This window comes from Cervus canadensis, chromosome 1, assembly GCF_019320065.1.
Source record: "Cervus canadensis isolate Bull #8, Minnesota chromosome 1, ASM1932006v1, whole genome shotgun sequence".
NCBI lineage: Eukaryota > Metazoa > Chordata > Mammalia > Artiodactyla > Cervidae > Cervus > Cervus canadensis.
In genome coordinates this window covers 29,403,540-29,430,022 of record NC_057386.1, presented here as the reverse complement: position 1 = coordinate 29,430,022, position 26,483 = coordinate 29,403,540, and the positions used below count along the sequence as shown (strand labels likewise).

At 42.9% G+C, this 26,483-nt stretch overlaps 1 protein-coding gene across 6 annotated transcripts in view; it reads left to right on the top strand.

The window, feature by feature from the left end:
- The window catches only part of ARHGAP44 (Rho GTPase activating protein 44), a 119,716-nt gene that overhangs the window by 53,841 nt on the left and 39,392 nt on the right, over window positions 1–26,483 (top strand). For all 6 annotated transcript variants that reach the window (XM_043473777.1, XM_043473769.1, XM_043473750.1 and 3 more), the window contains exons 2-4: window positions 16,361–16,400; window positions 16,774–16,878; window positions 23,724–23,800. In XM_043473777.1, coding sequence (XP_043329712.1) covers window positions 16,361–16,400; window positions 16,774–16,878; window positions 23,724–23,800 — 222 coding nt within the window. The remainder of the gene's footprint in view (window positions 1–16,360; window positions 16,401–16,773; window positions 16,879–23,723; window positions 23,801–26,483) is intronic.

Sequence of the window (26,483 nt, the reverse complement as noted above, 5' to 3'; positions counted from 1 at the left end):
ATAACCATGGCGTGGCGTGGCTCAACTCATATGAAGCTGTGAGCCATGAGTCCTTCATTGGAAAGACTGTCGCTGAAGCTCCAATTCTCTGGCCACCTGATGTGAAGAGCCGACTCATTGGAAAAGACCCTAATGCTTGGAAGATTGAGGGCAAAAGGAGAAGGGGGCAGCAGAGGATGAGGTGGTTAGACAGTATCACCGACCTAATGAGTTGGAGCAAACTCCAGGGGACAGTGGAGGACAGAGGAGCCTGGCGTGCTGCAGTCCTTGGGGTCACAAAGAGTCGGACACGACTTAGGGACCGAACAAAGTAACAGTGACGTTTTCTTCATGAATCTGCTCTTGGGCAAGGCTCAGAGGGGTCAGCTCACTTCTGTTGCACTCGATGTCAGCTGTGGTGGTTCAGATGCTGAGGCCTGCTCACCTGTCCGGTGAGCTTGGAAAAGTGCCCCCCCTCGAACACACACACACCAACCCCTAACCTTGAGAGCATCACTGGAGCCCTTGTCTGCGCAGCTCACAGCATCAGCCTGGACCATGGTCTGCCTGGCTTCACTTGTGGCTGCATCTCTATCTGGGACCGTTCACAGTGTGGCTTGGGAAGGACCCCAGAAGAGAGGCCACAGGCCCCAATATCAGCATTTTGTCTGGATGGGCACACTTTTGGAATACCACTGATCATGGAAAAATAACATCTTACTGGTCCCTCTAAGCCCTGCCTGACCAGCACTGCCAAGAGCAGGAGGCCAGAGGAGTGTAAACCCACGTTTGTGGCCCCGGTCCCCTCCCTGTAGTGAATAGTGTCCAAATTCCTACCTGCTGGACCTTGGGGCCGGCCCCCCTGTATAAAATCTGCCAGTCACACCAGAGCTGGGCACCAGGGTATTCTGTCATTTTCAGTGTCACAGACTGGCCCCTCGGAGAGCTGTACTTCCAAGCCACTTTCCGTTGGACTGGATCACAGGTTTATTTTTAAAACCGTGCCCAAACCATAGACCAGAAAAAGACCTTGGCAAGTCATTGAGTCCAGGCTTTAACTTCAGAGAGAATCACACTTAAAGTCCACCCCAGAGAACCTTTCTGCAATGACAGGTGTCCTGGAAATTGCCCCCACGGACAGCTCGGAATCTGTTCATCCTGAGCCGATCAATCCCTTCATGTTCAGGAAGCACATCAGGTCTTGTTCTGAACGTCACCAGACCCTGGTCTCTGACAAACACAGACCCCAACCATGAGCAGAGGAGAGCATGAGAGTCATGCAGGGTTTGTGACTCTCTTCTGCAGCCCTGTGATCATGTTGTAATCCATCCTTAAAACCATGAAGGTCCACGGCACTCAGAGTTCAGTGACCACGACGGGGTGGAGGTAGAAAGATGCAGAATGGGCTCCTGTGGGGTCTGCCGGGGCGGCTAAACCAAGTGGCATCTCCAGGGCATTTAACAGTGGAAGTTTATTTTCCTCCTAATTTCAGAGGCTGCTAAGTCACTTCAGTCATGTCCGACTCTGTGCAACCCCATCCCTGGGATTCTCCAGGCAAGAACACTGGAGTGGGTTGCCATTTCCTTCTCCAATGCATAAAAGTGAAAAGCGAAAGTGAAGTCGCTCAGTCATGTCTGACTCTTCACGACCCCATGGACTGCAGCCTACCAGGCTCCTCCATCCATGGGATTTTCCAGGCAAGAGTACTGGAGTGGGGTGCCATTGCCTTCTCTGAGGCTAGAAACCCCCAAATCACGGTATCCATGGGGTTGGTTCCTTCTGAGGCCCCTCTCCCTGGCTTGCAGACAGCCGTCTGCTCCGTGCGTCCTCACACAGTCATCCCGTATGCAGATCAGCAGCATTAATCACACTCACAGTTTTGTGCTACCATTGCCACCATCCATCCTTCCACGGAAGTCCTCATCTAGCAAAACTAAAACTCTGCATCCCTGAAACAGTAACTCCCCAGTAATCCCTGGTAACCACCTTTGCAATACATTTTACAACACTTACACTGTTCGCTGTAGAAGAATTAGAATATTTAACACGAGGGAGGAAGACAGGGCTCACAACACCTTGACATACACCTTAGCATGTTCCTTTTGCCTCTGAGTCGGGGCTTCCTTGGTGGCTCAGTGGTGAAGGATCCACCTGCCAGTGCAGGAGATACATGTCTGCTCCCTGGGTCACGAAGATCCACTGGAGAAGGAAATGGCAACCCACTCCAGTATTCTTGCCTGGGAAATCCTATGGACGGAGGAGCCTGGCGGGCTCCAGTCAGGGCAAGGTGTCAGACATGACTTAGTGACTAAACAACATCATCCATATATGTATATATATATGTGTGTGTGTGTTTTACTGCATGTACTGTTTTATAGCTTCTCCTTGCTTAATATATCAATACCTTTGCATGTCAAATATGTCATCATTTTTAATACTTACCTGAAAGTCCATCCATTTAAACAATTCCTTTTCATTTTGGGGGGTAATTCTTTGGATTTTTCCCCAGTATATCCATGTTCCAACGGGCCAGAGACAAAAGATTAAGTATAAACGTAGACCTCTGTTCAGCAATGCTCTGATAACTTTCTTACAGTTCAGTCTTTGTCTACATCCTCAGTTATTTCTTTGGGAAGGGATCCTCCTTTTAAGTTACGTGGAGAAACATTTCCTCTATGTTCAGGCTTTTAAAAGATATTGCTTATGACTGAGACGTTTTGCCATGCACCTGAAACTAGCGTATCATTGTTAATCAGCTGTGTTAGTGCGTTGGTTGCTCAGCTGTGTCTGACTCTGTGACCCCAGATTGCCTTCAATGATGATCGAACCATTTCGTGTTTCCAACAGCTGTGGGTCAACACACCTACGTTCCCGGACTCAGGTACCCTTGTCCCTTAAAAACTAAAATAATAGGTGGATGTGCCTTCAGAAAATTAAGTTGTAGAGAAGGACTTATCACGAAAAGGTACCAGCCCTGTTACTCTGATCCCATGCCCAGGCCTGCTCTCTGAAGACAGTTCATTTTTTTTTTTTTAAATAACTTCTATTTTTGGCTGTGCTGGGTCTTGGTTGGTGCGTGCAAGCTTTCTCTAATTGAGAACATCTAAATGAGAACGTCGTGGTGGCTTCTCTTGTTGAGGAGCACAGACTCTAGGCACAGACTTCCATAGTTGTGGCGCAAGGGCTTAGTCACCCCGCAGCATGTGGGATCTTCCCAGACCAGGGATTGAACCCTGCATTGCTGGGAGGATTCTTAACCACTGAGGCATCAGGGAAGGCCATGCAGACAGCTATGGCTTCTGTATTTGATTCCTGGGTAACTTGTCCCCACATCTGTAAATAATATGCTTGTGCTGTTGGTTCTTTCTCATACACGCGCACACACACAGTTTCCTTCCTATTGGGGAGATGAGGTTTTGATTCTATGAAACGACCTGCCTCCTCCTGCATTATCATTTTTGAAGTTGTTTTAACAAACAGCATTTAACTTATTTTTAAATCTCTCTGCAGGTGCCACAAGTACAGTTTCTCTTGTATGGCTTTAGTGAACCTGATTCACCTCTCTCTCTCAGCTCTTTTCTTCTCCCTCTTTTTCCTTTCTTTCCCTTCTTTCCTTCCTCTTTTTCTCTTTTTCACATCTCAAAGACTGATAAAATTTACATTCATTCTCTCCTGTAATCCCCATAACTACATACTCTATGCTTTGATCATGGGTTGATTCTAAAAGTCAAGTCAATTAAATACTTCTTTTGTAGCTACTTAAATATTGTTCATTGCAGAGCCCAGTAACATGTCAATAATATTTCATGCTGTGTGGTTCCAACATAAAGATATCTACTCAGATCACGGAGACTTTGCCGAGTATCAAGGTTAAATGCATACTATTCTATTATGTTCTACAAATGAGTTGATCATGCATCACTTTACTTCAATTCATATTTTTTTTTAATTCATATTTGAATCCTGTCTTTCTTGGGCACTTTTCCTACAATTTCTTTGGGATTATCTTGTTTCTTCTTATTGGGAGAATCGTATGCCTTCACACCTTCCAACTTACTCATTCCATCTATTATCTTGTTTGCACTCTTCATCTTCAAGGCCACTGAGTTATGAATTGGATTTACTGCTCACCAAGCTTCCTGAGGGTCTGACATCCTGGGATTTCCTCTTGCCTGTCTCAGGTTTATTTCTATCATTTCTTGCTGGATTGAAGTTTTATCCTTATTTTTTTCCTGGAGTGCATCCTTAAGGAGTTTTCTCAGAAAGAGAGGTAACCTCCTTTTCTATTTCTAAAAATGATTTTATTTTGCCTCTGTTCTTGACTGATAAGTTACCATAATAAAAAATTTTTTAGATTGAGATGGATTTTCACTCAGAACTTTGGAATTGGTCTGTGGTATCTATCATCAGTTATTTCTGATAAATTCTGCTGATGGTCTGATTGTTACAACTTGATAGCTTCCTCTTCTGTGACAGCCTTTTAAGATCTCTTTGTTTTATTGTGTCCTTCACAGTCCAGGCACTAGCAATTTGAGGTCTTTGGTGTCTCTTTCGCTCTAGGAATCTTCCTCTCTCTCTCTCTTTCTCTCTCACTAAATTCCCATCATTTTCCCCTGGGAACTCCTATAGGGCTTACTTCCAGAAATCTCTCTGGTGTTCTAATTGTTCTTATTTTCGTAGCTTTCTATGTTTTTAATAGGTATCTTTTTCTTCTTGAAGGTCTCAGAAGAAACTAGTTAATAAAGTGTTTTCTTTCTCAATTTAAGCGTTGTCTGTGCCTTGTTTTGAAAATACAGCTTTGTCCTGGCGTTAGAATAACTTGGCCACGTGTGTCTCCCCTTATTCCCAAGAGGTGATTTTCTTCTCATTACCCTACTTCTCTTTATTTAGTTGCCTTTTCTTGGTGCAAAGGGAATGCCTTTCGTGGCTGCTCTGCCACTTTGGACTGTCTCCCTTGTTTCTGTCTGGCAAATCCCACCCAACCCTCAGTACCTGCTGATGCTACCTCCTCTGGAAGCCCTTCTCAGTAATTCTCACACCCCCACCCCCCACATGTATTCATGTTCAGACTGGTAGTTAATGAAGATTCTCAGTGAAAAATTAATAATTGCTATACTGATTTTAAGATGGAGGGGACTATGGGCAGTTTCAGGAATACCAAATAATTGTACTTTTAATCAGAATAAGATAAGCTATAGGATGAGACCCTCTGCAACCAGTATGTTGAGCTGAGTTGTACTGAGCTTAGTAATAGAAAAATCCACTTAGAATGGCTTTGAAAAGAGTTGATTTCTCTCAAAAATATGTCCAAGTGTAAATGGTGGGTGGAGTTCTATCAGTGATTCAGTCATGTCAAGCCAGCATCTCTGCAGTTCTGACAATTCTCCACAATTACAAAATAGCTGCTACCCCTCCTGCCATCATGTCCGCATTTAAAGCAGGAAGAGGAGAAAGAGCTTGACAGCGGTGTCCTCTTCGTTCTTAGCAGGAAAGTAGAACTTTTCCAGATGACTCTGAAGCATCCTTCTGCTTTTGTCTTAAGGCCGAGAACCAGGACACATGGGTATTCCTAATTTCAGGAGAAACTGGGACGGTTTTGGCCTCCCACCTTCTTTGGTGAGAGAGAGCAAAGCAGCAGAGGTGGGGATGGGCTTTAGGAGAGAGCCAGTTAGCAGAGTCTACCAAAATGAGCAAGTCTGAGCAGGGAAAGCCGCTGTGCCCGATTGTATCAAAGATATCACTACATTTTAATGAGCGTTTATAGAGCACGTGCTGTGTCTATGTGCTTTGCTGGTGCTGGGCATGATAGGAGTCCCAGGGGCGCTTGTTTGGTGAACAAGGGAAGGTTGGATGTGCCTGCAGCATAGAGTGTGTGAGGCAGGCAGGGTTGGAGGGGATCGGTATGAAGAGCGGGAGATGCCTGGGCGTGGAAGACGGGGGCCGTTTGGGGACCTTGAGGAGATAAATTTGTTGACTCAGCAGGATTTTCTAGAGGAGAAGCAGGGCAACAGAGGATGAGATGGTTGAATGGCATCACTGACTCAATGGACCTGAGTTTGAGCAAACTCTGGGAAATTGCGCAGGATAGGGAAGCCTGGCGTGCTGCAGTTCGTGGGGTCACAGAGAGTCAGATACAACTTAGTGACTAACAGTATAATACACCAAAGCATAGTCCTGGACCCACAGTATCAACATTAATTTCAAACTTGTTAGAAATGCCAATTCTCCAGTCCCAACCAGACCTACTGAGTCAGAACTTCTGGGAGTGAGCTCCAGCAGTCTGCTTTAAGAAGCCCTCCAGGAGGAGGGAGTCAAGATGGTGCAGGAGGACGTGGACGTGGAATACATCTCTCTCCGTGGGTGCATCAAGAATACATCTGCAGATACAGTTCTCAAAGAACACCAGCTGAATGCTAGCAGGAGTAATGCTGATACTGTGGGTCCAGGACTATGCTTTGGTGTATTAGTACTGTTAGTCAGGAAGTCGTATCTGACTCTTTGCAACACCATGGACTGCAGCCCACCAGGCTCCTCTGCCCATTGGGTTTTCCAGGCAAGAATACTGGAGTGGGTAGCCATTCCCTTCTCCAAGGGATCTTCCTCACCCAGGGACTGAACCCAGGTCTCCTGCATTGTTGGCATATTCTTTACCATCTGAACCACCAGGGACTTCATATTATACTAAGATGATGACTTAATTTAGAGTTGACTTAATTTTTTTAAAAATTGGAGATAATAACATCTTCTGCCTTTAAAAAAGAAAGTGATTGACTGTATTCACTATATTTTCTGTATACTTCATGATTGGGCATTTGAAGTCTCATTGTCTCAGGAGAGACTGCCCCTCCCAGGCCTGGCTGATCCCTGGAGAGAGCAGACAGTTTGCCTGCAAGCACACCTTTGATAGGCAAACAACCAGTCACGAATCCATACCTCCACTCACCTGTTCTCAGGCTCCTGTGGTCTGGACACTATTTTCTTACCGCTGAATCACTGCAGGTTCAGGTACTGGACTGTTAGGGACTCCCCATAGCCCAATGCGTGTGTGCTCCGTTGTGACCGACTCCTTGTGACCCCATGGACGGTAGCCCACCAGGCTCCTCTGCTCATGGGACTTTTCAGGCAAGAATGGGTTGCCATTTCCTCCTCCAGGGAATCTTACCCGCTGAGCCACCAGGGAAACCCTGTAATGAGACTGTCTCGGCTTTAAAGGCAGCTTCGCTCTGTGAGTTCTGTAATGACAGCTGAGAACGATTGCTTGGCTCTCTATCCACTAAATGTCTTTCTGTGATGAGGCTGGAACTCCAAGGCAGCTTGTCAGGTAAGATCTCCAGCATGTCCATAGTGAATGTTTCCTTCTCTGTCATACTCCGCACTCAGGGTGTGGCGGCAACCTGGTGTTATGTGAACTATATTTTTATAGATTTGGGAAATGACGAGTTGGCTAAGCCATTTAATTTCCTACAGGAGGTCTCAGAGCCTTTAATGCTTTAATAAGACTCTGTTAATGGATAATATAACCTTCAGGGTTTCCTAGGATTTTTTCCACAGAGCCCTTTTCTTCCAAGTGTCTAATAACTATTTTTCCATGGAACACATTCTGTGACCTGACAAGCTCATTTATGACACTGGGGACAGGCAGGATTTTTGTGGGTGGTGGTGATTATTCTCCTAAGCCCCTAAGGAGAACAGTGCACCATTTTTAGATCCGTTTGCCGAAGGCTCTGTTTTACATTAGTCTCTTGGTGTAAAAAATAAAAATACACGACTTGTACTCAGGTGTCACCTACAGAGTGCCTATCACTCTGTAGAATGACACTCTCTGAAAACGGTAGTGTTCATTGTCTTAGTAGTGAACTCTTATGATTACAAAGATGAGACCAAAATTACCAGGCTTCCTAAAATTAGCATCACCTTTTAGCCCACCACCTTGCTTGGGTCAGTCTTGAGTGCTCTGTTGAAGTGCTTCTTGTGTAATGGAGGAAGTCTCCAGCGAGTGGACAGTTGGGCTAAGCGACCTCCAATCAATTCAATATTGATCAGCCTTCCCAGGTCAGCAAAACATTCTAGGAGTTTCTTAAATCCTTTTGCTTTCCAAATAAGTGTATGTATGACCCCACACTTTAAGAGCAAAATTTGTCTCCAGCACAAGATCCTTTTCTTTTAAAGGAGTTTGTTGCCGCCTTATCAATTATGTAGTTACATTGTTTTGATTGGTTATTTTATTTTATGTGCAGTTGAACTGTGAGTAATTAGCTAGCAATCAAGATGCCCTAAAACTCAGCTCTTACTTTTAAAGAAAAAGTAGTAATATCTTTAAAGAAAATGTTTATAATGTCACAGTTTATGTATATTGCATATATTATATATATATTATATATATATTATATATAAAACATATGTGTATATGAAGTGAAGTAAAGTGAAAGTCACTGTCACATCCGACTCTTTGCGACCCCATGGACTGTAGCCTGCCAGGCTTTGCTGTCCATGGGATTCTCCAGGCAAGAATGCTGGAGTGGGTTGCCATTCCCTTTTCCAGTATATGTATATAAACTTGCATAAATGAGTCCTATAATCCCAGAAGACGAAAAATAAAAATTAGCCATTAGATTCCCTATATTCTGGCTTAAATATATGTGTGTGTGTGTCACTATATATGTATATGTATATAAATCATTTATGCAAGGAACCATTTATGCAAGTTTATGCTTAATACTTGGTGCTTATTTTTTATATTATCTATTGTTTGGAACATAGATTACCTGTATTTTCATATGTATATTCTGAAACATGTTAAAGCTATGAATGTACTATACAAATTGAGAACCAGAACACTAACAGTTATGTTGGAGCTACCTGTTTATCCTATTCAAATCCCACCCCCCTTCTTTTTCTAGAGATAACCACCATTTGAAATGCATCATTTTTCATTTTATTACATGTGTATTCATACTACAACAATATGTCGTTTAGTAGTTTTTAGCTTTGAGCCTTATGAAAATCATATCAAAGTAGTCTTTTGTTTTTCCTCAATCACTGTGCTTATTAGATTCATCAATGTTGTTTTGGGTAAATTTTATTTAACTATTTTTATTAGTGTATTAACATATGGTATGACATTATGTAAATATATGCCATTTTTTTAATTCTCTTATTGATGACCTTTTCCCCCTAATTTTTTGTTTAACCAAAAAAGAAGAAAAATCTGCTGAACGTTTTGAAAATGTCTCCTGATAAATGCCCAGGGGTTTCTCTCGGACAACGTTTTTAAAATGCAGAGTCCCAACCCATAGTTGGTATGACAGAAATGGTATGGACATAACAGAAGCAGAAGATATTAAGAAGAGGTGGCAAGAATACACAGAAGAACTGTACAAAAAAGATCTTCATGACGCAGACAATCTTGATGGTGTGATCACTCACCTAGAGACAGACATCCTGGAATGCGAAGTCAAGTGGGCATTAGGAAGCATCACTACAAACAAAGCTAGTGGAGGTGATGGAATTCCAGTTGAGCTATTTGAAATCCTAAAAGATGATACTGTGAAAATGCTGCACTCAATATGCCAGCAAATTTGGAAAACTCAGCAGTGGCCACGGAACTGGAAAAGGTCAGTTTTCATTCCAATCCCTAAGAAAGGCAATACCAAAGAATGCTCAAACTACCACACAATTGCACTCATCTCACATGCTAGCAAAGTAATGCTCAAAATTCTCTGAGCTAGGCTTCAGCAGTGCGTGAACCTTGAACTTCCAGATGTTCAAGCTGGATTTAGAAAAGGCAGAGGAACCAGAGATCAAATTGCCACTATCTGTTGGATCATCGAAAAGGCAAGAGAGTTCCAGAAAGACATCTACTTCTGCTTTATTGACTATGCCAAAACCTTTGACTGTGTGGATCACCACAAACTGTGGAAAATTCTTCAAGAGATGGGAATACCAGACCACCTGACCTGCCTCCTGAGAAATCTATATGCAGGTCAGGAAGCAACAGTTAGAACTGGACATGGAACAACAGACTGGTTCCAAATCGGGAAAGAAGTATATCAAGGCTGTATATTGTCACCCTGCTTATTTAACTTATATGCAGAGTACATCATATGAAATGCTGGACTGGAGGAAGCACAAGCTGGCATCAAGATTGCCCGGAGAAATATCAATAACCTCGGATATTCAGATGGCACCACACTTAATGGCAGAAAACGAAGAAGAATTAAAGAGCCTCTTGATGAAGGTGAAAAAGGAGAGTGAACAAGTTGGCTTAAAACTCAACATTCAGAAAACTAAGATCATGGAATCTGGTCCCAACACTTCCTGGCAAATAGATGGGGAAACAGTGGAAACAGTGACAGACTTTATTTTTGGTGGCTCCAAAATCACTGCAGATGGTGACTGCAGCCATGATATTAAAAGACGCTTGCTCCTTGGAAGAAAGGTTACAACCAACCTAGAAAGCTTATTAAAAACCAGAGACAACTTATTATTAAATAATAATCTGGCTTATTAAAAACTAGGACCTTAGCCAACAAAGGTCCATCTAGTCAAAGATATGATTTTTCCAGTAGTCATGTATGAATGTGAGAGTTGGATTATAAAGAAATCTGAGCACTGAAGAATTGATGCTTTTGAAGTGTGGTGTTGGAGAAGACTCTTGAGAGTCCCTTGGACAGCAAGGAGATCCAACCAGTCCATCCTAAAGGAAATCAATCCTGAGCACTCATTGGAAGGACTGATGCTGAAGCTGAAACTCCAGTACTTTGGCCACCAGATGCAAAGAACTGACTGATTTGAAAAGATCCTGATGCTGGGAAAGATTGAAGGCAGGAAAAGGGTACGACCGAGGATGAGATGGTTGGACAGCATCACTGACGCAATGGACATGAGTTTGAGTAAGCTCTGAGAGTTGGTGATGGACAAGGAAGCCTGGTGTGCTGCAATCCATGGGATTGCAAAGAGTCGGACACGACTGAGAGACTGAACTGAATTGAACCCATTAGTGATAGTGAAATTAATACAGTGAACACAGTAGAAAATGTTAGAAAATATTTTAGCAGAACAATGCTTACTAAAATATTATTGTAATAGGCATTGTTTTGTTAAAAGATGTTTGAGTACCAGATAAGGACACATGGCCTTTTTTTTACTGAGCATAATGTCTTTACACACCTATCCATATGGTCACTTGTATCAATAGATCCTCCCTACTTATTGTTGAGTGTTTGTTCTTATTCAATTGCTAAGTTGTGTCTGACTCTTTGCAACCCCGTAAGCTGCAGGACACCATTCTTCCTTATCCTTCACTATCTCCTGGAGTTTGCTCAAATACATGTCCATTGAGTTGATGATGCTATCTAACCATCTCATCCTTTGCTGCCCTCTTCTCCTTTTGCCATCAACCTTTCCCACTAGGCTTCCCTCATATCGCAGTTGGTGAAGAATCTGCCTGCAATGCAGGAGACCCTGGTTCAGTTTCTGGGTTGGGAAGATCCGCTGGAGAAGGGATAGGCTACCCACTCCAGTATTCTTGGGCTTCCCTGGTGTTTCAGCTGGTAAAGAATCCGCCTGCAATGCGGGAGACCTGGGTTTCATCCCTGGGTTGGGCAGATCCCCTGGAGAAGGGAAAGGCTACCCACTCCAGTATTCTGGGCCTGGAGAATTCCATGGACTGTATCGTCCATGGGGTTGCAAAGAGTTGGACACAGCTGAGAGACTTTCACTCACTTTTCCCGGCATTGGGGTCTTTTCCATTGAGTTGTCTCTTCACATCAGGTGACCAAAGTATTGGAGCTTCATCATCAGTCCTTCCAATGATAATCAAGGTTGATTTCCTTTAAGATTGACTGAGTATTTTACAAATTGTTGAGTGTATTCTGTTATTAATCCACTCACCCGAGGAAGTACATTTAGGATGTTTGCTTGTTACACGTAAAGTGTCTATGAACATTTATGAGGGTTTTTTAGGGGGGAACATAAATTTCATTTCTATAGAGTGGGATTTCTGGGTCATGTGGCAAGTGTATGTTCAAGTTCATAAAAAACTACTAAGCTGTTTTCCCTAGTGACTGTTCTGCCTTCCACTGCCCCACCCTCAGCTGTGTGTAAGGATTCCAGTTGTTCCACATCTTCTCCAAAACTTGATATAGTCAGGGTTTTGCATTTTTTTGTTGTCATTTTGTTATATTAACTGTGTTATCTTATTTGGGTATTAATTTCTATTTTCCTAGTGGATACTGACGTTGAACAATTTTTCTTGTGCTTATTTGCCATTTATTCATCTTCTTTGGTAAAGTTTCTGTTCCAATATTCTATAAAGCAATTATCCTTCAACTAAAAATTAAATTTTAAAAAGTCTCTGTTTGGATATTTTTGCCCATTTTGTAACAGGATTTTTTTTTTACTGTTGAATTTGAGAGTTCTGCATATATTCTCGATACAGTTCTTTTATGTGAACTACAAATATTTAAATATTTCTTCTTTCAGTGGATTGTCTTTTCATTTTTTAGACATGCCTTTCACAGAGCAGAAGCTTTTAATTTAAATGAAGTCTAATGTATCCTTTTTTTTCTTTTATGGATCATGCTTTTGGTATTTCTGAGAACTCATTGCCTAACCCTAAGGTCAAAGATATTTTCTCATGTTTTCTTCAAAAGTTTTATAGTCTCTTGTTTTGTATTTAGGTCTGTGAACCTTTATGAATTTTTATATATGATGTGATATATAGGACAAAGTTCATATTTTTTATATGAATGTCTGATTGTACCAGCATAGTTTGTTAAAAAGACTTTTCTTCCTCTTTACATCTTTGTCAGAAATCAGTTGCTTATATCTCTCTAGGTCCATTTTCCTTATTCTGTCCCATTGATCTGTTTTTCTGTCCTTTCACTACCGTATTCTTTTGATTACTTAGTTTTATAGTAAGTCTTAAAATGAGTACTGCAAATTTATTCTTTCTAAAAATTGTTTTGTATATTCTACTTCCTTTGCAGTTTTGTATCGATTTTAGATTGTTTGTATCTACAACAGATCCTTTTGGAATTTTGATTGGGATTGTATTTAATCACAACTAATTTTGTGAATATTGATATCTTTATTATGTTGAGTGTTCCAGTCCACAAACACAGTATTTCTCCCTTGATGTAGATTTTTTATTTCTTTCATAAGTATTTTATAGTTTTCGACATGTACTTTCTGTGCCTATATATTTATAAATTTATACCTAAGTATTTTATTTTTCAAAGCAGTTGTTAATAGTATTTTATTTTTAATCCTAATATATATTCATTGCTGGTATATAGAAATAAAATGTTTTTTTTGTTTGTTTACTTTATGTCCTGTAACCTTGCTGAATTCATTGGCTCTAGGAATTTTTTTTTTTTTCTTGGTAGATTCCTTGGTATTTTCTACATAAACAAACATGTCATCTGCAAATAGGGACATTTTAATTTGTTCCTTTCATATCTGTATGTTTTTTATTTCTTTTATTGCCCTAAGTAAAACTTCTAGCACTATATTGAGTGAGTGTTGAATACAAACTTGGATCAAGGCATCTATATCATGAGGAATACTGGTTTATAGTTAGTTTTGTTTGTTTGTTTGTTTGTTTTTTACTGTTTTTTTTTTTTTTGTCTGGTTTTGGTATCAGAGGAATACTAGCTTCATAAAATCAATTGGGAAGTATTTCCTCCTCTTTTGTATTCTGGAAGAACTTTTGTAGAATCAGTGCTAATTCTTCTTTAAATATTTGGTAAAGTTCTCTTGTGAAGTCTCTGGATCTGAATTTTTTTTTTCAAAGATTTTTAATAGTACAGGTTTAATTTCTTAATAGTTACAGGGCTATTTAGATAATTTTTTTCATATTGAGTGTATTGTAATTTGTTTTTAAGTACATTAGTCCATTTCATATAACTTGTCAAATTTACATGTATGTGTTTAATTGTTCAAAGACATCCTTTTGAAATCTACAGAATTTTGTAGTGATATTTCCTGTTTCATTCCTATTCTGTCTTCTCTTTCTTCCTGCTTTCAGTTGTGCTAGAGGTTTTTTCAGCTGTATTCTCAAAGAACCAGCTCTTTGTTTCTTGGTTTTCTCTGTTACTATTTTGTTTCAGACTTCTTTATTTCCGCCCTTTATGATTTCATTCCTTCTGCTTGCTCTGGGCTTATTTTTGGTCTTCTTTTATAAGTTGTTGCATCAGGGGTTGCTCATTTGAAAATGTTTCTCTTTTCTAACGTATGATTTTAGTGCTATAAAATTTCCTCCCAGTACTGCTTTGGCTGTGTCTGCCATTTTGATATATTGCATTTTCATTTTTATTCAGTTCGTTCGTTTTTTTCCTTTGAGACTTTCTCTGTTCCAGGAATTATTTAGAAGCATTCTGTTTAGCGTCTGAGTGTTTGGATCCTTTCTTCTTATCCTTCTGTTAGTGATAGCAGAATATACTGTATATGATTTCAGTTCTTTCAAACTAATAATGTTATGAGCCCAGATGTTGTGTATCTTGGTATATGTACTGGAAAAGAATATTCTGCTAATGTTGGTTGGAGTGTTAGTGTTCTTATATAAATGTCAAATTCTTTTGTGGCGGTTGTGGTTTAGTCTCTAAGTTGTGTCCAACTCTTGTGACCTATGGACTGTAGCCTGCCAGACTCCTCTGTCCATGGGATTTTCCAGGCAAGTATACTGGAGTGAAAGACAAGTGAAAGTCGCTCAGTCTTGTCTGACTCTTTGTGACCCCATGGACTATACAGTCCGTGGAATTCTCCAGGCCAGAACACTGGAGTGGGTAGCCTTTCCCTCCTCCCCAACCCGGGGATTGAACCCAGGTCTCCTGCATTGCAGGCGGGAACCACAAGGGAATCCCAAGAATACTGGAGTGGGGAGCCTGTCCCTTCTCCAGCAGATCTTCCAGACCCAGGGATCGAACCAGGGTCTCCTGCATCGCAGGCGGATTCTTTACCAACTGAGCTTTCAGGGGAGCCCACACTGGAGTGGCTTGCCATTTCCTTCTCCAGAGGATCTTCCCAACTCAGGGATCGAACTGGGTCTCCGGCACTACAGACAGATTCTTTGCTGGCTGAGCTACCGGGGAAGCCCCTGGGATTGTGTTCATATATACTCTTGCTGATTTTTTTTTTTTCTAGCTGGTCTGTCAGCTGTTGAGAGAAGAAATATTGAAGTCTCTACATGCATTTGTACTTTCCTTCTCATATTTTGCAGCTTTGTAGTTTAGTGCATACACATTCAAGATGCCACATCTTCTTATGGATTGATACTTTTATCACTATACTCTCCTCTATATTTCTGGTCATTTTCTTTATTCTGAATCTACTTTATCTGTATTAATACCGCCACTTTTGCTTTCTTTTGATCAATGTTTGCATGATATCTTTTCCTGTCCTTTTTACCTTCAGTCTACCCATATCATATTTGAAGTGAGATTCTTGTGGCCCATATGATTTCTTTCAGTCCACTCTTGTCATTCTGTCTTTTAATTGGCATATTTATTAGGCTATTTGCATTTAATATAAATATGAATATGTTAAGACTTAAGCCTGCCGTTTAATTTTTTGTATTATGTCTATTTTTTTTTTTAAATTGCTTTGTGTTCTTTTTCTTTCTTTTCTGTGGATTACTTTATATTTTGATTTTTTTGAGTATGCCTCTTTGTGCTTTGCTCCAGGAAGATTTGCATTTTCCTCTAATGCTGAGACAGGGATTGCTTACAGGTTGGGACACTCCAGCCAGCATCCAGGTTCTTTCCCCGAAAGTGTTAGCCTCTGGTTTCAGCTCTCCACGTTCTGGGGCGGGGGGAGGTGCCTCATACTAGTGGCCAGATCTAAGTGGTGACATTTGCATTTGTTACCAGGACTCAACTCAACGCTTTCTCTGTCTTTGCTGTTGATCAATCTCTGTCACGTTTGCTTGTTTGGGGGAGACCAAGGGGAACGGGTCAGGGAACCTACCTAATTCTATTAATTGAAAAAAGAATACCTGGAGGCAGAAAAGGTGTGTTTGTTGTGCTTCATCTAGGTTTCCACACAGTAGCGGGAGACCCCTCAGAGCCTATGTTTTTGCTGGAAATGCTGGTTACTTGATGTTCCTTGTCAATCCCAGTACTGCCTACATTTTCTCTTGTTAGAAATCGTTGCTGTTGGTGCAAGCTAGTATATCCAGGAGGGAGAGACAACAAGGTCCTACTGTGTAGCACAAGAAACTGTGTTCAGTATCCTGTAATAAACCACAAATGGAGAAGACTATGAAAGAATGTATAGATGTAACACTGAATCACTCGATAAGTGGAGAGGGTGGGGAGTAACTGTGAGACCATATTCCTAGTTTTTGTTTTTTAACTGATGTGTGTCTCCATTTTCCCTTTAGGGCCGAGAAGACTGAAGTTCTGAGCGAAGACCTCCTTCAGGTAAGATTGTCACTGGCCCGTAACTTGTAGATGGCAAAGACGTCTTCCCTTTTACAGCCAAGCCCTTCCCGATGTTGTTCAGACTCTCCACTGCTCCTCTCCCAGTCCCTTTAGAGATGCACCTTTTCCTCTTTACAATAGCACCCTGCATGGTACACAGCAGTCTCAGTGGGACTTTTCAGGAGACACATGAAGGCATTTCACCACACGGTTAGCAGAGTGTCTCCAAGTCTGTGATCCCCTCCTTTTCTCTCCTGCATTGGACATTGTCTCTGCAGAACAGGGGTCAATCTTGTCCCTGGATTATCCAGACCCACTACCCCACTTCTGACCTCCCCTCACCCGGGGGCCCCGCCCCCTGCTCTGTCCGCAGGTAGAGAAGCGGCTGGAGCTGGTGAAGCAGGTCTCCCACAGCACACACAAGAAGCTCACGGCATGTCTGCAGGGCCAGCAAGGGGCCGAGGCTGACAAGCGCTCCGTAAGTGCCCTCCCAGCCCCGGGGGAGGTGGAATTTGCCTGCTGACCGCCCGGCCAGTGTTTGAGAATCGTACCTCTGCCGGAAGCACCCCCACGCTCACTAAGATGTGGTCCCCATCCTTGTCCTCCCCAGACTGGGGCAGCCCCCGAGGAGAGCAGGACGGGCTTAGATCCCACTTCTGAGGAGGCTGCCACCTTTCCTTACCCCTGCTGCTCATCTACAGATTCCATTTGCCTCCATTGTATCTTAAGATCACATGGAAAAAAATTACACTGTGGTTTTGGGGGTTACAAGGGACCTATAAAGACTCTTATGAAGACCATTTTTGTTGCAATGATGCAGTAAAGATAACGTGATGCATAACAGGGCTCCAGGGTCTCTGTCTAGAACCTGCACTAGTGCTGAAGGCATTGCTTCATGCAGCTCCATTGGACAGTCCTTGGGGTGGATGATCCTGAAGGTTCACTTCCCTCTTGACCCCCACCTCCCCCAAATCCAACAGAGATGAAAAGATACTCTTTTTAAAAAAAATAATATTAATTTATTTTTTGTTTGCCTACTGTGCCTAGTCACTCTTTGAGGCCTCATGGACTATCACCTGCCAGACTCCTCTGTCCATGGGGTTTCCCAGGCAAGAATACTGGGTTGCCATTTCCTACTCCAGGGGATCTTCCCAACCCAGGAATCTAACCTGCATTTCCTGCATCTCCTGCACTGGCAGACAGGTTCTTTACCTCTGAGCCACCGGGAAGCCCCCCAAAAAGATATTCTTAAGCGTTCACTTGGCTTTGTTCCAGAGGAGGGTCAGTCTAGGGGGTTTCTTTCCTCCTTGAGTTGACGATCAGCGTGTCTGGTGTCTGTCTGATTTTCTCTGACCGGGAGTTCTTGTTGACGTCTCTTCCTGGTGGTTGCCCTGAGCCCCTCAGGGCTCTGTTGACTTCGCCTCTCTTGGCTATCCTGATGCGTCCTCCCAGCTCACACTGCAGGGCCAGACCGCTCTGCTTGCTCCATCGATCATTCCATTTTCTCCTCCCAGCCCTGATTTCTTCTTTCTTAACTTTCCCAGCAGGAACCACTGATGAGTAGTAGAAATAAAATGTTTACCGCTTTGCAGAGTGTCTGTGGAAGTAATTCGATGTGTATTGGGGATTTCAGCGAGGGGCGCCTGACAGTCGTCCCCCTTGTCAACCACCCCTCTGTTCTCTGTGTCCACAAGTCTGCTTTTGTTTCCTAGATGGGTTCATTTGTGTCCTCTTTTAGATTCCACATTTAAGTGATAGCATATGGTATTTGTCTTCCCCTGTCTGGCTTCACTTAGAGTGATAAACTCTAGGTCTATCCATGGTGCTGCAGATGTCATTATTTTCCTGTTTTATGGCTGCTTGGTATTCCTTTGTATATATGAACCACGTCTTTATCCATCATCTGTTGATGGACTTTTAGATTGCATCCATGTCCTGGCTACTGCAGCTTAGCCAGGCCAGCAACATCTTACTATTTGATTCTCAGCTCAGAGGCCACCTTCTCGGTGCAGCTTCTGTCACCATCTGATGTGTTTGCTCCCTCCCCCAGTCACACCCCCCGATTCCACGTTCTTCCTAGCACGTGTTATTCTCTAAAATCGCTGTGCTCCTTCATCTTCTCCTGTGTCCGTTCCCAGTCCTGGTATGTGAGCTCCACTGGAGCAGGGATCTTATCTTCCCATCACGGCTGCATCCTTAATGCCTCTAATGGGGCCTGCCACGTGAAGGCAGTGCTAAAAATAGATGTGTCATGACTGGATGGCCCGTGAGTATTTTAGGCACAGGACCTGCCCAACACCATCAAGCCAATTTGAATCTTTCCTATTCTTTTCTTTCAAAATCTTTATTTAATTTGATACACTATTGCTTCTGTTTTATGTTTTGGTTTTTTGGCTCCAAGGCATGTGGGATCTTAGTTCCCTGATCAAGGATCAAACCTACATGCCCTGCATTGGAAGGTGGATTCTTAACCACTGGACCACCAGGGAAGTCCCAAATCTTTGCTATTCTTCACAGAAGCAATTTAGGTTGATGGTTCTGAGTTCAAGTGCTGGGATGTGACTCTCTGAGCTTGAAGCCCAGCTCTGCTGTTTCCAAATTTTGCCTGACAGAGAGCAAGTTGGTTACCTCTATAAGCCTTGGTTTCTTCACTTGGAAAATGGTAGTACAGTGAATCCCTACCTAGTAGGGTTGTTTGAGAATTCCGTGAGATCATTCATGTAAATGCTTAGCACAGTGCTTGACCTAACTACATAGTAAAGAAACAGAAACTGCTGTTATTATGGCCCCGTTGTTGGTCCGGAATCTCCCCTGAGAACTGCTGAGCCCCAGGGAACAAGTATGCCTGGATTAGAGAATAGTAGACAGCAATTCTCAGAGATGGGGCTGTGTGTGAGTGTGTGTGCGTATGTTTGGGAAGCAGGGTGGATATTAGAATGAGACTTTTTGTCTCTGAGTCATCCTACAAACTGTGCTGCTTCTTCCCAAGATAATTTTGGAGAGAACAATCATCTCAGACAAGTCAGATCGACTGCTTGCAAACCCTGGAACATTCTGTGTCCCCTTCTTTAACTCTTAAGCATCTCTTGGCACTCCAGAATCAGGAGGAGGTATATTCTAACAGCTTCCCTTTGACCTGGAAAGCCACTGGTCAGGGTGAAGCTTGCTAAGATCTCTTACATGGGCACTAATGGTCCCTGGTGGCTCAGACGGTAAAGATTCCGCCTACAATGCAGGAGACAAAAGAGATGCAGTTTTGATCCCTGGGTCAGGAAGATCTCCTGGAGAAGAAATTGACAACCCTCTCTAGTATTCTTGCCTGGAGAATTCCATGGACAGAGGAGCCTGGTGGGCTACAGTTCATGGGGTCACAAAGAGTTGGACACAACTGAGCGACTAACCCAGTAGTCCCTGGAATAGTGTGTGGTTCTTTCAGCCTGGATCTTTGTCAGCCAGAGAATGGTGGCTTTTCTAGACACGTGGGCAGTTGGAGCCTTCAAAGTCTCAATATCTTTCTAAGTGAAGTGAGGGTGAGCAGAGGGTGGGGAAGAGAGCAAGTAATATCTCAGGAACAGGTAGGCATTAGGGTAAATTAATCAGCATGGTGCCCTGTGTCTACTGAGCCCTTAGCTTTTCCTTTTGTCTTAGAAAATGTCTTTAGGAATAGAAGTGATTTGGAGTCTGTTGTGAGTTGTAGTCCATTAACTTCTTCTATTCACCTGCCTTTGGTTATAGATTGTCACTGTCTCATTTTTGACATGAAGGTATAACCCATTTCTTCCTTTTTTTTCTTTTGGTAGCTTCCTTTTAATTTCTTGATTCTTTTCTTCTCTTGTTTCTGGACTCTTACAGCATCTATACAAGCAAAATCTCACTAATTGTGGTTTTACCCCTTTAACCCTGATGCCCTTGAAGTCCATGTGCTCACAAGGCCCTCAGTGTCTCCTCCACAGCACATCCTTTCTTAGGAGCATCACTCGGTCCACAGGCACAGACCCTGTCTTGTGACCATTACACCATCAGTACAGGACTTGTTTAAAAGTTGTCATCATCATTCAATGATCTGTGTAGCCATTAAAAGAAAAAAAAAAAAAACAGATGAGACAGTTCTGTCTATGTCTTGATAGGAAATGACATGAACGATATCTCTATGTGAAAAGGAAAATTGAACTGTAGGGTTGGGTATATCGTGTGCTGACAGTGTGAGGGGAAAAATGTGTCCATTAAAAATGGACACACACTCCCATACATAATTGGATCTTCTTAGAATAATTATGGAAGGAGACACAGAAAACTGATCACTGTCATGATTTCTGGAGTCAGGAACCAAGTGGCTGAGGGTTAAGGATGGAAGAAGACTTTCTGCTTTTCTTTCTTTTCTATTTTAACCATTTTAGACATTTCTCTAAAATGTGCTTTAAGTAACTTCTTTTGAACGGTGGCGGGGGAGGGGGGAGCAGATTCTCTCCAAAGATATTGTTCCTGTGCCTTTAATTAAATCTCTGGAAACTTGGACCCAATAGCTTTGTAGGACAGCTAGAAAGTGGTGTTTAAGTTTGGATGTATTAGTTCTTGGTTGCCTGGTCTCATTTTTACCCAGAAGAATGTCTCATTTTATGTGAAATGGTGGGGTAGCAGGATTATTCCTCAAGTGAAAGGCGTCTAACCGGGAAGTGGTACCCGGGTAGGTAGGCACCCCATTCATGGAAGTTAGACGTCCTCTCTGAGGGCAGGGAGGCGACTGTGGCTTGCACCCATCCAGGGTATCCTGGGTTTTCCTGGGCTGGAGAGCAATAATCTCTCAGGTGTCCTGGTCTCTCCTCCTCCTGGAGCCCCAGGAACTCCATCCCATTCTTGGGGTTGACCTGTCTCCTGCGATTTTTCCCTGGAGATACCTGGAGCCTGCCGCTCTCCTGGGGATGTTCAAACCAGATTCCTAAAAATCCACCTTCATCTTGGTTCCTCTCTCACATCATCCAGTTTCGTGTTTCAGGACTGAGTTATTTTTAACAGATCATGTTGTTCTTTAACAAGCCCCCAGTGGTCCCCAGGTCCCCTAGAATCCAACTCCAGTGCCTGCCTCTGGTTGATGAGGACCTGCACAGGCTAGCCTCCACCTCCTTCCTGACTGCTCCCCCTTCGCTCACGTAGCTCCAGTCATGCTGGTCTGGGGATGGATGCTGAGCGGGCCAGGTAGCCCACCTCTGGACCTTTGCACCTGCCATTCCTCTGCCTGGCATGTTCTGTCCCAGGTCATCTGGAGGCTTGGCTGACTTTCTCTCTCTTCAGGGTGCTTCCTAAAGGTACCCTCTCTGGGGGGAGGGTCTTTTCTCATCACCGCTCCCTCGCCACAGCTGCCCACTCCACCTGTTGTCCTGCTTTCTGTTGCCAGCACAGCACTTGCAACTCTCGAAACAGCCTCCTTCATAGTGTCTGTGTTTAGTATTTGTCTCCCGGCCCTGGGATGTAAGCTCCGTGAAAGCAGCGTCTGGTCTCAGTCATCACAGCTGTGGTACCCAGGTAGGCAGGCACCCCGTTCACTCTGGGGAGGAAGTAAGTGACAGCTGAGGGTCTCTGGGTCCTGGGGCAAAGGCTGTGGGATGGGAGGGGGTCTGTGTGGCCGTGTGGACTGGAAGATCTAAGGAGATCCGGTGGTTCTCACCTTGTTGTTCTCAGCATGTGCTGGATGGTTTAGGCTCAGGAAGGACAGGGCTTGTCCACACTTAGTAAGGAGGCAAGATGTATCATTCTGTAATCATAGATCATTCTGCCTTTCTGCCTCCCTCCTCCTCTCTCTCCCTCACTTCCCACATAACATAAAACTTACCATTTTAACTATTTTAAGGAGTACAATTCAGTGACATTTAGTGCAGGGACAGTATTGTGCAGCTACCGCCATAATCTACTTCTAGAGCATTTCCGTCTCCCAAAAGGAAACCCCTTAGTCATCAATTAATCCCCCTCCGCCGCAGCTCTTCAGTTCAGTTCAGTAGCTCCGACTGAAGAGTCGTGTCCGACTCTTTGCAACCTCATGAACTGCAGCACGCCAGGCCTCCCTGTCCATCACCAACTCCCAGAGTTTACTCAAACTCATGTCCATTGAGTCGGTGATGCCATCCAACCATCTCATCCTCTGTTGTCCCCTTCTCCTCCTACTTTCAATCTCTCCCAGTATCAGGGTCTTTTCAAATGAGTCAGTTCTTCACATCAAGTGGCCAAAGTATTGGAGCTTCCCCCTCATCTCTTAACCACAAATCTAGCTCCTGTCCCTATGGATTTGTTTATTCTGGAGATCTCATATAAAGAGAATCATACATCATGTGCCCATTTTGTCTGGCGATGCCTTCAGGGTTCATCCACATTGTAGCCTGTGTCAGGACTTCATTCTCTTTTTACGGCTGTGTAGTAGTTCCTTTGCGTGGATAGACTGCATTGTGTTTCTTTACTCACCCGTTGATGGACATTGGTGCTGTTTCTACCTTTTGGCTATTGTGCATTGGGCCGCTCTTCACATCATGCATGTTTTTATTCAGCCATCTGTCTCAGAGCATTTTGGGTACATACCCAAGAGTGGAATTGCCGGGCCATATGGTAATTTTGTTTAACTTATTGAAATACTGCCAAACTTTTCCCCAGTGCTGGACTGTTTTACATCTCTTCAAGCAAAGCATGAAGGTTCCAATTTCTCCACATGCTCACCAATATTTATTTTATGTATCGAAAAATATATGTTATTAATATTATGATAGCCATCCTAGTGGGGGTGAGGTGGTATCTTATTGCAGCTTTCATTTGGTTTCCTTAATGACTAATGATGTTGAGCATCTTTTCATGTGCTTATTGGCCATTTTATATCTTCTTTGGAGTCTGCCTTATTTTGATGATTACTTTGTTTGCGTTGTAATTCTAGGTGAACGTTTTCTGTCTTTCTTGATCATAAGCTGCCTTGTTTATAAATTAGGGCTAATATACTTCTTAAGAAAGAGATTGATTTCTAATTAAAGCATGGCTCAAGTCTTTAGCATAATTTTGAAGTCTTCTTTTTTCCCTGTTGCTATCCTACTAGATTTTAAAACGCAGCATGTAAACCTTAGCCTTGTTTTCCAAATTAGCAGATTTTGTTTTAATTTTCTGAATTTTGACATCTCTGAGTCTAACCCACCTTTGTATCCTCTGAATTTTTAGGTTTTATACATATTTTAAAGTCAGTTTGTTTCTTAGCTAACAGAGTATCTAGGCAAGTATTTGACTTCTCACTATTTTCATACAAGTGGGTGACTGTTGAAGTCATTTGCATCACCACATTCTTTTTTCCCTTTTCAGAAAAAATTGCCTTTGACAACACTGGCTCAGTGTCTGATGGAAGGGTCAGCTATCCTGGGAGATGACACACTTCTTGGGTAAGGAGATACCACGCTTGGGTTCGTGCCAAATCTGGGAAAGTCCCCGTCCTTAAAGAGGGGATGTGCACATCTCAGCAAGGCACTGCCTACACTGCAGCCTGGCTGGGGGCTGGATGGGGGAGAAGGGACGGCGGCCGGTGAGAAATTGAGTCCCCAGGCCCCAGAGTCGTAGTGTCTGTGCAGGAGGCAGCTCCCAAGGGGGGAACCAACATAAAACTGGGGGGACTTTCCTGGCGGTCCAGTGGTTAGGACTGCATGCTTCCACTGCAGGGGGCGTAGGTTTGATCCCCAGTTGGGGAACCAAGACCCCACATGCCATGAGGCATGGTCAAAAAAAAAAAGAAAAAAAGAATGGTTGAAGAGCACTCAGAATCCCTTGGGCCCCAGCAGAAGCAAATATGAAATCTCTCTGTGTCAGATGTCAGAACTTATAGGATTCCCAGAAGAACAACACTTGCTGATTTTGAGCTCACAATAAAAACAAGCTAAAAATAGGAGCATCATGAGGGAGGGTCAGCAGGCACAGCTGATGGGAGAATTGGACCCTGAGAGCTAAAAATACTAGGATGGCATGAACGGACGTGGACAGGAATTACGTCTAAAGTGAAATTTAAAAATTTAATAAACACAGAAAAATTCTTGACAGAAAAGAAAATCAAATAATATGAGGGGGGCAAAAGAAGAGGCAGAATCAAAGAAAACCAAACAGAACTTTTAAAACTTTAAATTATATTTATTATACTTTAAAAACTTACTTGAGAGAGACTGGAAGTTGCACACAGATATGGAAACTGGTGACCTTGAAAACATCTGGAGTCGCCACGAGAATGACCAGAATAAAGTACAATTCCTTTGGGTTTTCCTGTAAGAGCTTACAGAAAATCCTGAATGAAAGTCTTGGACTACCCAATAGAAGCACTAGAGACGCAGGCAACATTAAGTGGAGAAACTCAAGCGGCAGGTTATAAATATAGAGCAGTAATGTGTAGTAGTTGCTCCTGAAGAAGAAAATAGAAGGGTAAGTTTATGGTTGAATTTTCCTTTTCTAGATTTGAAGAAAAGGATGAGTCTTCAGATTTAAGGAGCACAAATAGTCCTGACAGAGATCCACAAAAAGAAATCCATCCCTGGACACGCCTTTGTAAAACCACACACCACTGACACAACAGAGAGGCTTAAAGTCGAGCAGAGAAAGCTTGTTGTTGTTCAGTCACCAAGTACGTATACAAGGGCACTTAGACTGATAACTGACTATGAGCCAAAATAAATGCCAGGAAATAAGGGAGGAATATCTTCAAGTAGTGAGTGAAAAATGTGAGAAATCTAGATTCAGTGATGGACTAAATGGTCATTCAAGAATAAGGGGAAGGGACTTCCTTGGTGGTCCAGTGGTTAAGAATCCTCCTTGTAATGCACAGAACATAGAGTTCCACCCCTGGCTGGGGAACTGAGATCCCACGTGGCATGGGCCAGCAAAGCCCACGTGTTGCAGCTCCTGAGCCAACGTGCACCACAATAAGACCTGACAACCACGTAAGCAAATATTTTTTAAAATATTTAAAATATCTTAAGGAATAAGAGGAAAATAGGGTATCTTCAGGCACAGATTTAGAGGAATTACTATTTGCATGTTCTCACTGAAAAACTAGTTAAGGTCATGTGAGGCAGATTATGTCCTGAAGAAAAGAATGAAATGCAAATAGTAAGAAAGCATTTAAAAAAAAAAAAGGTATGCTGGGAAAGATTGAGGGCAGGAGGAAAAGGGGGCAACAGAGGATAAGATGATTGGATGGCATCACCGACTTGATGGACATGAGTTTGAGCAAATTCCTGGAGGAAGTGAAGGACAGGGAAGCCTGGCGTGCTGCAGTCCATGGGCTTGCAAAGAGTCAGACACAACTTAGTGACTGAACAACAACAAACAACAAAGTGAATGTGCTGGAGAGGATGAAGAAATTCTTTTCCCCTCTTCCCATCTTAGGCTGTTTCACAGGCCCTACAAATAAAATTGACAGGACAGATGAGTAAGAGAAAAAGCATACATGTTTGATTATCATACACATGGGAGAACTCAATGATGAGGAACTCAAAAGGGGTGGCTTGAACTTGGACCTATGTAGCATTTTTAACAAAAGAGCAGTGATTTTTAAAGATGGGACAAGACAAAGAAAAAGAAATGTTAGTCTCTAGGGCAGCAAATTGTGGGAAGGTAAATATATGGGGAACTAGTAGAAGATAAGAGTTAGTAAAGTTTGTAATGTGGAGTCCACTGGGGCCTTCTCTGGGCTGATAAGGGTCTGGAATTGTCTCTGGTGATTAGCATCTGGTAGAGATGGGAGGGGGACCCCTTTACAGATTCATATCCTGCTTTTAGGGCTTCCCTCATAGCTCAGTTGGTAGAGAATCTGCCTGCAGTGCAGGAGACCCTGGTTTGATTCCTGGTCGGGAAGACTTGCTGGAGAAGAGATAGGCTACCCACTCCAGTATTCTTGGACTTCCCTTGTGGCTCAGCTGGTAAAGAATCCGCCTGCAATGGGGGAGACCTGGGTTCGATCCTTGGGTTGGGAAGATCCTCTGGAGAAGGGAAAGGCCACCCACTCTAGTATTCTGGCCTGGAGATTTCCATGGACTGTATAGTCCATGGGGTCACAAAGAGTTGGACTCGACTGAGTGACTTTCA